The 16,848-nt window shown below is 38.6% G+C and overlaps 1 protein-coding gene across 10 annotated transcripts in view; it reads right to left on the reverse strand.

Annotated features, from left to right (window-relative positions):
• Positions 1–16,848, reverse strand: part of TRPM3 (transient receptor potential cation channel subfamily M member 3) — a 376,067-nt gene that overhangs the window by 81,675 nt on the left and 277,544 nt on the right. For all 10 annotated transcript variants that reach the window (XM_062641264.1, XM_062641255.1, XM_062641248.1 and 7 more), the window contains exons 7-8: positions 13,219–13,393; positions 2,815–2,938 (exon numbers count right to left, since the gene is read on the reverse strand). In XM_062641264.1, the coding sequence (XP_062497248.1) occupies positions 2,815–2,938; positions 13,219–13,393 (299 nt within the window). The remainder of the gene's footprint in view (positions 1–2,814; positions 2,939–13,218; positions 13,394–16,848) is intronic.

Consider the following 16,848-nt stretch of genomic DNA (forward strand, 5'->3'; position numbering starts at 1 on the left):
GAATACAACTAAGGCATCAGAGAGAAACACTTCTTTTACTGTATTGTCTTTACATATGGTTGGGTTAGTGGTATTAATTCAAAATCAGAGCACTTAATTTTGGGCCAGCCATCTCCTGGGTAATAGCTCTTTATAAGACATGGAGGTAAAAAACATCAGTGGTGACAGAGGTTACACTTCTGCAAAGAAACTTTTAACAAACACACAACCTTGCTTGGAACAGAAGTCCTGATGTGAATACTGCAGACAAAATCATCACAGTTAACTTTGCATTAGCAGAATTTGTTCAAAGCCTGACAACCAGTTCTGGAATTAGATGTCTTGATAATTCAAAGAATGCCTTTACTTTCTATTCCTTGTTCCTTCCTACCTTCCTACCTGTGTGCCTTTCCTCCTTGCTGCTTCCCTTGGTCCATCCTCCCTTTTGCTCTACCTCTCTCCCTTTCCTCACTTCCACATTCCTTTCTTCCATCTTCTACCACTAAGTATTTTTTTATGTTTCTATGCAGAACACTGGTTCACAAGTACGTCCTACACATACATATTATCATTATTGGTATTGGTATTGGTATTATTGTTATTTATACTAACAGAAAACATAAAAGATTGAAGGGGCTGGTCTATACCTTATGGGCTGCACTGACTGACTGTGAATAGCTAAAGGGTGTTTAAAGGCTACTATACAGTTTGAATTCTGGTTGAGGGAGGAAGAAGGCAGCAGTGACAGCTGTCCAGTATTATGAGCTATGTACATTGCAACAGCATAGTGGAACCGCATGCTGCTGTCACGTCTTCCATCAGAAGTTGTCCTGGGGACCATCTCCTTTATGCCATTGTCCCAGAAACATGCCAGGTATTTGTGATACATGTAAATGATAGTCATGTTCATACATAACTAATGAGGAAGGCAGACCACTTTTTGATGGGTGCATGAACTGTTGGTTATTGAACAGAATACTGTGCTTTTGGCAAGTTAAACCATATAAAGAAGTATCTTCTATTTTATAGCATCATAGACTCATAGAATAGTCAGGGTTGAAAAGGACCTTAAGATCATCTAGTTCCAACCCCCCTGCCATGGGCAGGGACACCTCACACTAAACCATCTCACCCAAGGCTTGGCCTTGAACACCGCCAGGGATGGAGCATTCACAACTTCCCTGGGCAACCCATTCCAGTGCCTCACCATCCTTACAGTAAAGAACTTCTTCCTTAATTCCAACCTAAACTTCCCCTGTTTAAGTTTGAACCCATTACCCCTTGTCCTATCACTACAGTCTCTAATGAAGAGTCCCTCCCCAGCACCCTTACAGGCTCCCTTCAGCTACTGAAAGGCTGCTATGAGGTCTCCACGCAGCCTTCTCTTCTGCAGGCTGAACAGCCCCAGCTTTCTCAGCCTGTCTTCATACGGGAGGTGCTCCAGTCCCTGATCATCCTCGTGGCCCTCCTCTGGACTTGTTCCAACAGTTCCATGTCCTTTTTATGCTGAGGACACCAGAACTGCACACAATACTGCAAGTGAGGTCTCACGAGAGCAGAGTAGAGAGGCAAGATCACCACCTGCAACTTGCTGATCATGTTTCTGTTGATGCAACTTAAGACATAGTTGGCTTTCTGGGCTGTGAGTGCACACTGAAGCCGGCTCATGTTCAGTTTCTCATCAACCAACAGCCCCAAGTCCTTCTCTGCAGGGCTGCTCTGAATCTCTTCTTTGCCCAACCTGTAGCTGTGCCTGGGATTGCTCCGACCCAGGTGCAGGACCTTGCACTTGGCATGGTTAGACTTCACGAAGTTGGCATCAGCCCATCTCACAAGCGTGTCAAGGTCCCTCCGGATGGCATTCTAATCAGAACATCAGAACTTTTGCAGAGTTCTGAGTAGAAGGGCAGCCTTTTTTTTTTTTTTTTTTTTTTAACATTTCCTAACTCTTTTTCCCTGTTCTCCTCCAGCGGTATTAGCTACTGTCAGCCATACTTTCAACTTCTGTTAAAAGGTATGGCAGTAGATGAAGTCACAAAAACTCAGTTTCAGAAAATGAAACTTCTGAGCCGCTATTTCCCCTTGTGTGTTACCCTACACTAAGTGTTGCAGACTGTCATCAGCTTGGAATTCCAGGAAGCTGCGATATGAACTGAGAACAAAGCTTAGAAGAAAGATCAAGTTACAGAATTGAAGCACATCCATTCAATCCATTTGAAACCCCTGGAATTGAATCTCAGGTTTTTACAATGTGATTTTGCTTCAAAACTACTGCAAAAGCAGCCTGATGGAGCTCCCCAAAACTGTTGACAGATCTTGTGTTTCTCAAGACAGCATAAGCACGCATTAACGGGATAGCCTTGCTGCTGCAGAATAGAAGTCTTGAAGGCAAGCTGTTTTCTTCTCATGTCACATATCTCAATGACAAATTAATAGCCCTAGTGATACTTGTGAATTCTACAGCACCATTAAGATAGGATACCAGTGACAGATAAACAATTATGCTTCCTCATAAGGTTTTCTGTAGTTGAATGTGGTAGAATTTTAATCATGATATGCCTGAGGATGACTGAACTGTAATAATACCCATACTCTACTAGCTGGATTTTGCGGTGTCAAAGAAATAGAGGAAATTACATAGGAACAGAGCGGTTGGATTAATCACTCTAAGTGAAAAAATACAGATTAAGGCAAACAAAAGTCAGAAGAATATAATAACTTTCTAGAGTCTCTGGATCACAGTGTTTGTGAAATGCTTCAACAGACATCTGAAAGACTGATCAGAACAATGCACTGAGCTCTCTCTCTTTGCATCTAAGGAAAGTGTGGACATACCAGCTCCTTCTTCTTCATGCACTCCATGAGGATAATGAAGAGGTGCTGTGCCTGGGTTCGGGTGTATGTGAAAGTCTTCTGTATGGTAACTAGCAACTGATCTCTCAAAGACTCATTGATAAGTCTGAAATTCAAAAGGAAAACATAAATTAGAAAACAGATATGAGAGAATATTGCAATTTCAGCAAAGGGTCTACCAAGTAAGAGCTAGACAACAATTGCTGCAGGCTGTTTTTCACAGGTCTGAAGGACAAGAATTGCTGGAACTATCAGAGAAAATTTGGGAAACACAGTTCTAGAAAAACACACTGATCATAGAAACATAGAATCATAGAATAGTTAGGGTTGGAAAGGACCTTAAGATCAGCCTTGAGCACTGCCAGGGATGGAGCATTCACAACTTCTCTGGGCAACCCATTCCAGTGCCTCACCACTCTTACAGTAAAGAACTTCTTTATACCCAATCTAAACTTCCCCTGTTTAAGTCTGAATCCACTACCCCTTGTCCTATCACTACAGTCCCTAACGAAGAGTCCCTCCCCAGCATCCCTATAGGCACCCTTCAGATCCTGGAAGGCTGCTATGAGGTCTCCACGCAGCCTTCTCTTCTCCAGGCTGAACAGCCCCAACTTCCTCAGCCTGTCTTCAAACGGGAGGTGCTCCGTGCCCCTGATCATCTCCGTGGCCCTCTTCTGGATTTGCTCCAACAGTTCCATGTCCTTTTCATGATGAGGGCATAAAAAGGACATGGAGCTGTCTTCATATGGAAGGTTTTCCAGCCTCCTGATTATCCTCGTCCTTTTCTGGACTTGTTCCAAAACTTCCATGTCCTTTTTATGTTGAGGACACCAGAACTGCACACAATACTCCAAGTGAGGTCTCATGAGAGCGGGGTAGAGGGACAGGATCACCTCCTTTGACCTTCTGGTTATGCTTCTGTTGATACAACGCAGGATATAGGTTGGCTTTCTGGTTTGTGAGTTACACTGCCGGCTCATTTTATGTTGGGGTCCCTCACGTCCAAAATTTTTACTTCAGTTCCTACTTATTGCATGACAGGTCATTCAAACTATCAGCTCTGTGGGATTTCATAACAAAAAAACAGAAACATCCTGACAACCTCAATTTGAGGGAGAGCAACACTTAGGTGCTGAAGACCTCTTCCTATCTATGAGTGAGAATTCAACTCATGGCTAATTTTATGAAATTGAGAGCATTTGCGTTGTTAGTGGTTTTGATTTTAGCTTGAATATCCCAAGTTTCAACTCACCTTACTGAAGCTGCATGCGAACAGGTAAGAAAACAAACTCTGTTCCTGAGTCCACTCAAAGAAACCATTTTGCTTTTGTTCATGCTTTAAACTCATCTTCCATGAGTTTAAAGTGTAATCATTTTTACATTCCTCCTCAGTTCTAATGTTAGTACTTGCAAAGAGTGGCCCAACATCAGAAATAAATAGTAACTTACATGAAATATTAGCACTTGGACTGAATCTTTGCTACCAAAAAAGCCTATTCCTTAGGATTGTTCTGGGTGAAACACTACTGTTCTTACTGTCTCAAAAAGTAGTCTGCTCTGATTTAGAACATGTATTCTTTAATGTATGAAAGTTTCTACACTATAGCATTTTTCTCACAAAAAAAAGTGAGTGTTTCAAATTAGCTGAGTCAGACAATTTTACAGACTGTCGTTGTTGATCATCTGAGGAAATGAAAATCAGAGAACCTTCATGACTCATATTTCATGATGAAGATGAAGAAAGATTTAGCCCTCTAGCAACTGCAAAGAATTATCAGAATCAGCATAGTATCTAAAAGTCACTGTTAGCTTATGGAAGCTGCTTTTGGAAAGCAATGAGCAAACCCCTGCTTATTTCATACTGTTGGTAAAAGTTGCCTGTACTTCTGTGCAGCAAGGAAGCCCAAATGAGACTGCAGGATATTCATTGCACAGCTGAATTTCAAATATGATTTAACTATCTAGTCTTTATACCTACAGCAAACATGTCATTAGAAGAGAAAAAAAAATGATAATGGGAAAGAGGTATACAGCTGCATAGGAGAATATAGAACACCTAGCATATGGAGTGCATATATTCTCTGCTCTCTGAATTTGACTTTGACTGTAAATATCCCTGTTGAGGAGGGCTTTCACTTCACAAAGAAGCCTGTAAGGCGTATGTCAATGTGTTTGGATTAAAATGAGTTTACGTGGGATTTAAGACCATGCTGTGGATCACTGTTCTTTCCATGCCTGTGACTATGTTGTCTTCTACTTTATTACAGACTTCTCTTGAATGGAACACATTTCCTCTTTTCACCAAGGAGCACTACGGCCCCAGAGGTGCTTTCTCCTGAGATACCGGAGAGTTGGCAACACTGCATTTACTGCTCACTCACCCTGCAAGCACTCCTTCCCTACAGCATTACCTGCTTCCCCCACCAAAGGGCAACACACGATGAGTCAAAACCTCCAGTTCCCTTGGTGGGCAGTAATGAAAGCTGACAGCAGAGGGCATTCTGTGTGTGGGTTTTAAGAAAATAAATTGACCTCCAGGATAGAACTAAGGATGTTGTAAAGCACATGGGAACACAAAAAAATATGTCAGAGCACGGGCAGAAATGCAGATTTGCTCCATGTTAAACAGAATAAACTGGGAAAGGCTGACATCCTGAAAAGCACTAACATTACTTTGAGTTGCAGATTAGTATGTCATATAAAATATAAATTCTGAAGACCCTTAGGCTTTAAAAAAAAAAAAAATCGCAAATTTGTTTAATCAAGAAGACTGTCCTCAAACAAAATGGTGCTCTCACTGTAAATATAAGTGGTTCAGAGCTATGGAATTTTCCATCCTTCAAACTAAGAAAGTAAAAAGTTAATCTCTAAGAACATAAACTGGAGGATCTAAAAAGAGATGTAAATAATGCTCTGATTTCCTTTGGAAATGATATATAAAAATGAAGTACATTAAGAAGTCTGAAAAGTATATGAAAAAATGCATGGAATTTGAAGAATCTGAAATTAGAGAACTTCAGAAAACATTTCCAAAGATCAGGATTGAAAATAATCCTGTTTCCTCATCACAATTCAATTTCCTTAAAAAAAAGTGTAGAATCCAAACCTGGAATTTCATTACAGAAATTGGCCCTCTGTCAGGCTAATACACACAGCAAGAGAAACTTGGTTTTGTAAGCACTGACTGAAAGCAGGATTAAGTCCTGAGGCTTCATAAGCAGCCATCACTTTCCTAAATTAAAGCTTTCAGAAACTGTCATATCATAAATTTAAATAGCACGTAGAACAAGCTCCATGTGAAAGATAGGGAGATTTTTAAATAAAAAAAAAAGTAACAAGAAGTGGTTCCTTAACCACAGGGTAAACATCTTTTGAAGCACCACTGCTCAGAAACTTCCTATTGCCATCATTTGACTTAAGCAGTTTTCTAGCCTTACTAAGTCCTTTTTGTTTTAACAGCTCATTGGTCTGCAGTTCTACAGCACACATTTTCAGTGTCTTTGTGAGATCAAAAACTTGAAGTGATTCTAATCAAAAATAGAAACAATAACAGCAAGCTCTCTAATAAAGTAATTGTAGCTGACTTCAGCTCTAAATTGAAATCAGTCATATCAAGACTGTACCACACTTACTCCTTAGGAATCTACAAATCTTAAAGGTATCAGATTAAAGTGCCCAATTGGGTAACCCAGCTGTGACAAACGCAAACTGTGCCAGGCTAACTGTATAATGCATACACCAAATCCAATGCATGTTAAACTACTAACTTCACAGACTACTCTGAGCAAAATAACTGTGACTTGCAGGTGGGGAGATGATTTATCCACTGTGCAAAGACAATCACATTTGTTACACATACAACCTTAGCACACATTTTTAAAGTCACTTATTCCTAGTTAAAGAGGTGACTCCTTGAGTCTTGTGATGAGAGGTCTAACCTAGAACTCAGGAGATTCTTAGCCACACTCTTGGGAACAGTATTTTCAGCATGGACTACAAGCCTCATATGCATAAAGCTCCATAGGTGTAAAACTGTTAACTTTACCAGACTGAAATTCTATGATTATGACTTCCTTCAAAGTCAGCATACTCCCACCCTAACAAAACTGCACAGTGTCAGATGAAGACAGCATTTTTATCATCTTTCTGCTAGGCTTCAGTTCTGAAAATATTTTGCAACGTACGAACCAAATCCTGCTTTGGGGCATGGTTCCCTGAATTCCATTAAATTTTGCATAGAAGCAATGCTTCAGGTAACTTCTTCCTCCCTAAATGAAATGTCCTACAAAAAGACAATTTAACCTGTTCTTTTATTTCATTCCCCACAGTTAAAATCTGTTCTTTCAATCCCTAAATACCTACTATATGCCCATTTTCTTACCAGTTCAGATATCCAACATTTTTTTTCTCCCTAGATTATGCATCCCGATTGCTGATGGAATTTACGTATTTACTGTCAAAAATCTGGCATTTAAAGTAGAGCTATATAGATTTTAAACAACTACATTCAGTTTCAGAAAAATAACTACTCATAATCGTTATTAGAGTGGGTTTTTTTGTTTGTTTGTGGGGTTTTTTTTGGCTTTTTTTTTAGTTAGGTCCTGTGGCCCCCCCCCCCCCCCCCCAAAGAAAGATGCCAACATTAGTTTTGATGCATCAGATTATCAGAACTGATCTGTATGACCTTACCACAGGAAGAAAGGATGAAAGATGTCTTGGATCCATCAGGAGAGGCCACTTAAAAACACCAAATTGACAAAGTAAATGAAGTGACATTTTATTTCTGGCCAAGATACGCTGGAAGACTAAACAGCAAAACAGAACTCCCTTCATTGCTATGGCCAATGGAGAAGAGACAGATGACAGCATTTTGGTACCCTCCCTCCTCAAAAATAATTGTTTTTTTTTAAGTAATAGAGATAATAGACACTCCCCTCAATAACATTACAGTCATTCAAACTCATGGCATAACATTTTGTAGTGAACATCAGAGAGGATTTGAAAGATCTGGCTCATAGCCAGGTCCCTAAATTATTTAGTTTTTTTCTCCAGAGAGTTTAGTACTGGAGTTGTACGATGTACTAGAAATTTATAAAAACTGTGTTCTAACCCAATTTCAAAATACATGTTAATTATAGATTTTTATAAACTTATTTTTATCAAAATACATTGAAATTCTCTAAATAAAGCATTTCATTCAATGAACAGCCTGCAGTCTGTTTCTAACTTTCCATTTATTTTTTTTTTTATTCTTTTTATTCAGGATAAAGAAAAAATATCCATAAAATATCAGTGTGACGTAAAAGCTATCCCCTACCTTCTTTTATGTGAAGCTTAGGGGATTACTCTTTTAATTACGATTTACACATTAGGCAATCACATCATATGCAAGAAACAACCAGAGGCTCCACTGATATTTTCTTCCATTGGAATTACAAATAAGTCACTGGTGTGCAACTCTGTGGTACTGAGTGAATTTTTCATATTTTTTAAATTCACATATTTTGCATAGAATTTTTTTTGAGAAAAAACAGAAAATAATGTAAGTAATCCTTTGCTCCATTCAAACAGGAATGATTTCTGGGCACTTTTATGAGGAATCAGCTCAATTTGAAGCTTTTCACTGGTGGCTGTTCTTTTACACTATTCCCTGACTGTTTAGTAAATGGTTGTCCCTTCACCAAAAGAGAGATGATTGTATTTCAAAAAAGAAATTATGTTCTTCTATCCAGATTTTGATTTGCAAAGTACTTTGTTACAAGAGAAAAGTAATGATATCAAAATCTGCAGTGTGAAATGGTATGAACCATAGGGGATACAGAAGACCCACATCATACCTACATTATAATCCTTTCTGCTTGAAATGAAAAATCCCTATATTTTCCCTATTAGAAAAAAAAAAAAGAGATTTAAGTAATATACTTCAGTTATGAAGCCTAAAAGCTATGCCACAGTGGATGCAGAGACAGATCAATCCAAAGGTAATCTTTAATGATTCTTACATGAGGATGTTCATTTAAAGCACAGAGAATATTTTATGTTCCCTTGTGAATATTACACAAGAAGTACATTTTTATGGCATTGAATTGTACCCCTTAAGGGTCTCATGCTCACAGGAGTAGAACTGATGGAGCAGTTAATATGCTATAAACTGAGCTTGGAGACTGCATTCAAACGCTGCAAGTCATTTGTCATTCTGTAAGGAAATATTTGTCTAGGAAGTGACATAGTTTTAATCTAGTGTTTGATTTTTCTCATTTTAAATTCAGTGTTTAATTGAAAAAAATCTCTGAGGATTAAAACCTGCTAGGCAATCCTATAAATAGTTGCACTTTACAGTTGCTTTATTTTCAGCTTGTGCTTTTATGAAAGACAATGAAATGAGAAGGCATCCTCTACTATACAGTCACAAATACTTTGGCTTTATGTGGAGGAGTTATTAACAACTACAATACTTGCTTAGAGCTTGGTAGGGACTAAATTTGAGTGTTTACGATTCATCTAAAGATCTTGCCTCTCAACATTGTTCAACATATTTTCAACTTTTAAGTAAATGAGAAATTAAGTGCTTCAAAGTCTGGAAAACCTGACCTTTAAATTAGGGCCAGTAGTGATGAGCACCCAAATAATTCTTTCAATTCACTACATGGGGAAGGTTGCATTTGAGACATGTTCTCACTTAGGTTATCCCGTGTACGTAGGTAGTTTGTCATTAAGTTGTAAAAAATACTGGAAACTTACTCAGCTTAAAATTCTTAGTGGAATTTTATTTGCTTGTAGTGAAATGTAGCCACCTTGTACATTCTGAAGACTTTTCAGACCAAGGCAATATGTAGCCCCTGATATTAAAGTTATGTAAAACTTAAAAAAACCCACCTATGTTAATTCTGCAGATCTGCTACTGATAGTAGCTGAAACCTCAGCTCATTGGGAAATGGCATATATGCCTTGCTTTCCCCCTGGAACTTCAATGAGAGACATGAGATACTGAGGCCTCAAAACTGATCTGCCTCCAAAGACATCTTTAGTTCAAGGTATGCTTCACAATTCCTTCTGACCTGTTCTCAATACATCACATAGTTGCAGGCAGCACGTGCAAGGCAGCGCACGCAGGCTTACATTTACAATATGCACCCAAGGACTGCCCTAGGTGAGTGAAATGTCTGCCTTTTCATGAGGAAACCCTATAATCTGGCCTTGTTGCAGGCTTCTTGTTTCTTTTCAAGGACACACATATACTAGCATTGCAAAGGGGTACTGCACCTTGAATAATATAAAATATTGTTCATTTTTCAGCTATGTGAAATCTATTAGGAAGGATAAATAATGAGGAGGGAAAGCAGGCATGTCAAAATTCTGTGAAACCCAATACAAAAGGACCTGTTTGGCAAATACACAGCTGTTCAACACTTCAGGATCCCTCTGAGAGGACATGTTGGCACCACACTTAAGCAGAGAGCAATATTTTGTCCTGCTTAACCTCCAGATACAGTTCCCCTTCTGTCCCTCCCCCTGAAACAAACTTTCAAATAAACTTGAAAATTCACAGCAGTGCTTAGTACACATATACACGTTCTTGTATGTAGAAAATGAATGCATATTTATCAGCAATGAGTGAAAATTTAAGACACTGAAAAGCCATCATAATAATACCAACTTGCAATTGATGAGTCTGTTGCTGCCATGAATGATGTGGTTTTTGACTGATTTATACCAGATATTCAGTGTACAGCAGTTGGAAGATATGCTGGGTCTTGGAGAAGACCCAGATCCGCAGCCAGAAGCCAGAACAAAAATAGGGTTTTGGCTTTGGACTGTAATTGCACAGTGGATGGCAGAATTAAATTCTGCATGCAATTTGGATGTGCTACATTGTTTTAGAGTCTAATAGACACAGTTTCGTATAACCTACTTACATTGCATCTAAAAGAACAAGCTAGCAGCGGAACTCAACGTGCCAATTACTCGGTAGTCTCCTCACATAGCTAAGCACTATTAAAAAGTAAGTTACAGAAGGAGAAAAGTACCCAATTTGTATCTGAAGTCTAATGCATTTGGGTAAAACATTTTTATGAAAGTAAATAATATTGTTGTTTTACTAGTGGTATTCTTAAAAATATTACTGCATTTTAAACTGCTTTTTTCTGAAGCAGGGCAAACACACAGAATTCCCACTAGGTAGCTTTTCAAATTTCGGAGTTAATACATTCTAGTTAGTGCAAGGTAAACAGGAAAAAATAATTACGCTATTTGATAGGATTGCAGGCACCACCTGGAATGGCACCATCACAGAAAGAAGACCCATGAGAAGTGAGAATAATAGCTTTCACAAAGCCAGACTTTGGTGTATCAGGTAAGAAATTACTTGCTTTTTCTGCCTCTGCTGATTCTATCACTTGCTTTTTTACAGGCAGGAGTTAGTGGTGATGAAATAGAATCACAGAATATTAGAATGGTTTGTGTTGGAAGGGACCTTTAAAGATTATCTATTCCAACTTGTTGCTGTGGGCAGGGGCACCTTCCACTAGACCAGGTTGCTCAAAGCCCCATCTAACTTGACCTTGAACACTTACAGGGGTAGGGCAGCCACAACTTCTCTAGCAACCTGTTCTAGTGTCTCAAGACCCTCACAGTAAAGAATTTCTTCCTAGTCCTTAACCTAAATCTCCCCTCTTTCATCTTAAAGCCATTCCTCCTTGTCCTATTCCTACAGACCCTTGTAAAAAGTCTCTTTCCATCTTATAAATCTCCTTTATATATCGAAATAAGCTGCATTCATTCTCTCCTTGCTATATTCTTTTCATGAAGACATAAGAACACAGACAAGTTGAACAGAAACTGTATAGGTACATAGCAAGCAGAGGGATAAAACGTGTTTGAGTAAGGTTATGTTAAATGTGTTAACAGTGAGGTCACTGAAAACAGAGAAGCAGCTTCTCAACACTTCAGATGAAACCTGGCATATTCAGATCTATCCCACATTCAGCACTGATTATGTATAAACCTGAATATAAAGCAGATTTAAATATTTGTGGAAAACTATCTTATTCCCAGTAGGAGTTTTAGGGTGAATACTGAGTAAGCACGATTACATTTATTTAAAAAAAAAACAAACCCACCACATAATAGCAGTTGGTCTAGAGCCCAGTGTTTACGGATTTAGTTTTCGTTATTTGCATAACCCTGTTTGTAAGTGTGAATACATATGTTCATACATTCTAACAGAAAAAAAATAAATCTGTCCCTTCCTGGTAAATCCTGATCAGAAGATTACTGCAGCTACTTAGACAAAAAGCATGAAATAGTGCTTAGTTATAAGAATCTGAGACAGTTTTCATTCCCATTTCAAATTATTAAATCCTTCTTTATTCTTTATTTCCTACTCTGAGCAGCAGACTTGGTTTTACTTTGGGGGGCTTCTGGGAACAAGTTTCACAATCATTGCAGAACACCTGCAAACCCTTCAGGGGTGCCTGTTGCTGCCAGGTAAGAATAAGGCAAAGGCAGCCACAATGGTATGGGGCAATAAAGCGCCAGTATTTTCCAATGAGTATCATGAGCAGCCTGCACGTGAGAAGGAGCAACCCCATTTACCAGTACATGCTGAGGGCCTCCCAGCAAGAAAGGTGTTTGACAGCAAAGGACTTGGGGTTCATGAGCCAGCAAAATGCCACTGCAATCACAAAGGCTAATGGTATCCTGGGGCAGGTGACCCTGTCTCTTCAGCACTGGTGTTGCATCCAGTTCTGGGTTTCTCAGTAAAAGAGAGGCATAGACACACTGGAGAGCATCCAGCAATGGGCCAGAGAGATGATGAAAGGACTGGATTGCCCCACATATGAGAATAGGCTGAGGGAGCTGGGACTGTTCAGCTCAGAGCAGAGAAGGCTCAGAGGGGATTTCATCAATGTATATAAATACCCAAAGGGAGGGTGTAAAGAAGATGGAGCCAGACCTTTTTCAGAGCTGCGACTGACAGGACCAGAGGCAATGGGCACAAGCTGAAACACAGGAAGTTTCCTCTGAGCGTCAAGAAAAACTTTTTTTTTACTGCGTGGCTAAGTGAGCATTAGCACAGGCTGTCCAGAGACGTCATGGAGCCTCCATCCTTGGGAGATATGTAAAAGCCATTTGGACACGGTCCTGGGCAACCGACTCTAGGTGGCTATGCTTGAGAAAGTGTGTTTGACCAGGTGTCAATAGCACTGCTTTAGCTCCCCCTTTTTTTATCTGGATACCTTCAATATTTCACCTGTGTTGATAATGGAAACAGCCACATGAGGAAGTCATTGCTTTTGCACTATATTGGTAATAATTTCCTGGGCCCTATCTTGCCATCAAGTTGAACCTGCAGAGGAAGACAGAGAACACTATGAAGTGACTTACCCTCCTTCCTCAGAGTATTTGTGACCAAAGGCAAGGATGTCAGATGCCCGGCCGCTGCCATCGCATACCACAACAGGAACAGGAGGAGTGTCTCTCAGGTACTCCAGAACAATGGAGATAACATTGGGACCTCCTTCCACAATAAGGGCAACCACTGGAACCCCTTGACCAATTCCTGGAATAAAAGAAAGAACGAACGAAACAAGCAAACAAACAAACAAAACCAAACCCAAAAAGAGAAGGAACAAAAAAATGCAAAGCCAGCAAACAAAACATAACGGAACATAGACAAAAAAAAGATCACACTGAAGTTACTGCATTGTGACAGTAAAGTGTTACATTAGAGAAAATGACATTCAGAAAATCATAGATTTTAAAGACAGAAGGGACTGTATAGCTACTTTGTCAGTTCCACTGCACAAAGCAGGATTTTCTAGAACTGTTTTAAATATAATAGTAAAGGTTGAAATAAACCATGTTTTTTTTTTCTTTCAATACTGAATCTTGATTTGAAATCACAGAGAAGCTACAAGTCTCCCAGACATGCTCAGTCATGACTTTGTAGCTTGCTTGTAATCTAGATTTTTGCATGGTGCCAGTTTGCAATCATTGGGTCTTCCAGCAGCCTTGCTTGCTATTTAAAATCCTCTCCAGGATAATTTTGTTGCTGTATTAAGATGCATTTGATGGTTGCAGGTGGATAGCACTTTCAACTTCTGTTTGGTAAACTAAGCATACTCTGCTACAAGTCAATGCAATGCTTGTTTTCCAGTTCTAGTTGACCTTACAATTTGCTCTGAATTCTCTCCAAATTTGGCAGCATATTCCTTGATTTGCAGATCTCCAGAGAGAGCTGAACTAGTGCTTGAATCAGAGGAGAGACATCTTCATTTCAACATTTGTAGCATAATTAGATGGGAGCCCACTGCAGAAGCTGCAGCACAGACTTTGCCAGAAAAATCTGGATTTAGAGAAAGCCAATCTGACACCAGGCTGGTGTTAACATGACTGAAAAAGCTGGTTGTCAGTTCTTGACCAGTTGAGACTGGTGACATTCAAAAGGATCCATGCAGTAGAACTAGTTGATTTTAATTACTGTCAAAAAATCAAGTGAACTATTCCTTAGAAAGTTAAAAACCCCACCAGTCCTTGTATGAAACAGCAAAATATTGTAAGCACCTCTGGAACTACTTTACAAGCAAACAGTGTGTTTCCTGGAGAGACTTTCAGCATGCTTTGTTATGGCTGCATCTACTGTCAGTTTGTGGCTCTTTTATTATATAACTTAAGGAAAGTGCATGGTGTTTATTTAAGTTAATAAAAATTAATATTATGGTAATAAATATTAATTAATATTTATGTAAATAAATATTAACTATATGCAGAATTATAAAATCCAGGCTAATGAAAGAGAGTAATAAGGGTAGAACATAACAAGGTGATTAACAGAATGATTTGCACAATGCTCATTGGTCAATTTTCTAATGCTGATAAGGACTTCTCTGAATTGCTGCTTTACATAAGCAGTTAAATTCTTTTGGTGGTTAAGTTCTTTTCAAAAGTCTTACTGAAAAAGCAGTTTTGGGGAACAGAGTTAAATAAGAAAGAAAAAACTTTGTTTAAGAAGAGAATTATAAGTCCCACATGTACTTCCATTAACTTTAAGGGATTTAAGCTAAGGATGAATTTTGTTTGGAAAATCTGTTTACCCACATTCATTTTACGCATGCTTAAAACTGCATTCTTTAAAAGTGCATTCTAAATGTTAGCAATAAAACCCCATTTTTCTCCTGATTATCCTATAATACAATTTTTTTTACCATATTAATACATGCAATGTGATACATGTGGTTGCAGTTGAGCATGCAGCATAGAACTTCATGTCACAAGGCTGCCAGGTTTTCCTTTCCTACCAGGTGACAAAAGAAATGTTGTTTACAGTTATGCCTAGTCCAAAAACTTTTTTTTTTTTTCTGAACAGTTGCTATTGGAAGATGAATAAAAATGAAATTCTTGGTGTGGAATATTTTTCTTTATGATACTTCCCAACATAATCACATGGTGGCTGATGAGAGACCCTCTTCAGTTAAAATTTTAATACAGAATTGGAAAGAGTTATTTTACCATTTAATTATTACTGGTCTGACTACTCTAATGTTACCAAATTCTTTCAACTTTCTGTGAGTACTCGGTTTTTTTATAGATTATCTTTATACTGCACTGTATAGCAAATACACCAATTTTGGCTCTGCTGGTAGTTTTTTAAAGATACGAGTCCTTGGTAGTTAAATAAGGACTTCCCTTCACTGTTCTTGTTTCAGTTCTTGCTCAAAAGACTGAACACAGGGCAGGTCTAACAAGAACTCTGACTAGGAGGCCCAAAACTAGCTGAAACCTTTAACTGGCATTCCTCTTTGGCACTGTAGTATTTTCTTCTGGAAACTGACTGGTAGGGCCCACTTTCTTTCAATATGGACCAAAAAAAACCCTTCAGTGCTATGTTTAAAAGCCTGATCCTAACATTTACCATAGGTGGTAATTTGTAAAGTATTTTCTATAATGCCAGATCTCAAATTGTTAGCAAAGCTGAATATAAATGCACAGTTTTGAATGTATATAATTAACTAATGGGTAGAGCTGTTATGTGCAACAGTAAAACTAATAAAGTGTCTTGAAAAACTTAGTCTGAACCTATCATTATTATTAATGACTTTGAAACAAGAAGTAAAACTGGTAGTAACATCTTCTAATAAGATAATATTAAGAAGTATTCTAGGTAATGAGTCAAATAGGGCCTGGATGACAATGATTAATAGAGAAAGTTCATAGTGCAAGATGCAAAGTAACTTACTTGATGATTAATGAATTCTGTTGTAAACTGAGAACTCATTAGGAAGAAATACTAGAAAAGAGAAAGGTATCATCCAGCTGATCACAGGACAACCAAGTCTTTGGTATAGCAAGACCACAAAGAAAGCACATATGATCCTTCCAGGATCACACAGCAAAGCATTTTCAGTAGAAAATATGGGCACATCAGTGCCAGTGTGCAAGCCACTCATGAAATTCCATGCAAAATACTGTCTGTAATTATGCTCACCCATGTTCAAAAAGAACAAACTGGAACAAATGGAGGAAAAAGCCAGAAGGAGCATATGGAAAATCAAGACCCCATCCTAAAAGATAAAATTAGATGAGTTTGACTCATCTTCCTTAGCAAATTGAAGGGTGAGGAGACAATGTCTGAATACCCCCATGACATACAGCACATTGGCCATTTATAGTTTCGCACGAGTTCAGAAGATTTCTGGCTATCAGAGGCATGAATTCTTCACATCCTTATACGACTAAAAGGGAAAAACTTGCTGACTTTGGAGTGATGCTCAAAATCCATTATAGATGCAGTCACCTTATGTATCTCAAACTGTTCCTAAAGCACGTTCCTTCAGTCTACTGGAAATTTGTTCAGTCCTCATGTATTCTGCTAGATACTGTGCAGCTATGTAATTCTAAAAGTATAAATAATTATGGTTAGTCAACAATTGCATGGCATATAGCAGTTCTCTGCAAGTGTTTCAGTTGTTTTTCAGTGTGGTTAATCAGATGGCATTCTTATTTTCCCCTGATCCT

This window comes from Pezoporus occidentalis, unplaced genomic scaffold, assembly GCF_034315485.1.
Source record: "Pezoporus occidentalis ecotype Australia unplaced genomic scaffold, CSIRO_AGI_Poc_V1 ctg117, whole genome shotgun sequence".
Taxonomy (NCBI): Eukaryota; Metazoa; Chordata; class Aves; order Psittaciformes; family Psittacidae; genus Pezoporus; species Pezoporus occidentalis.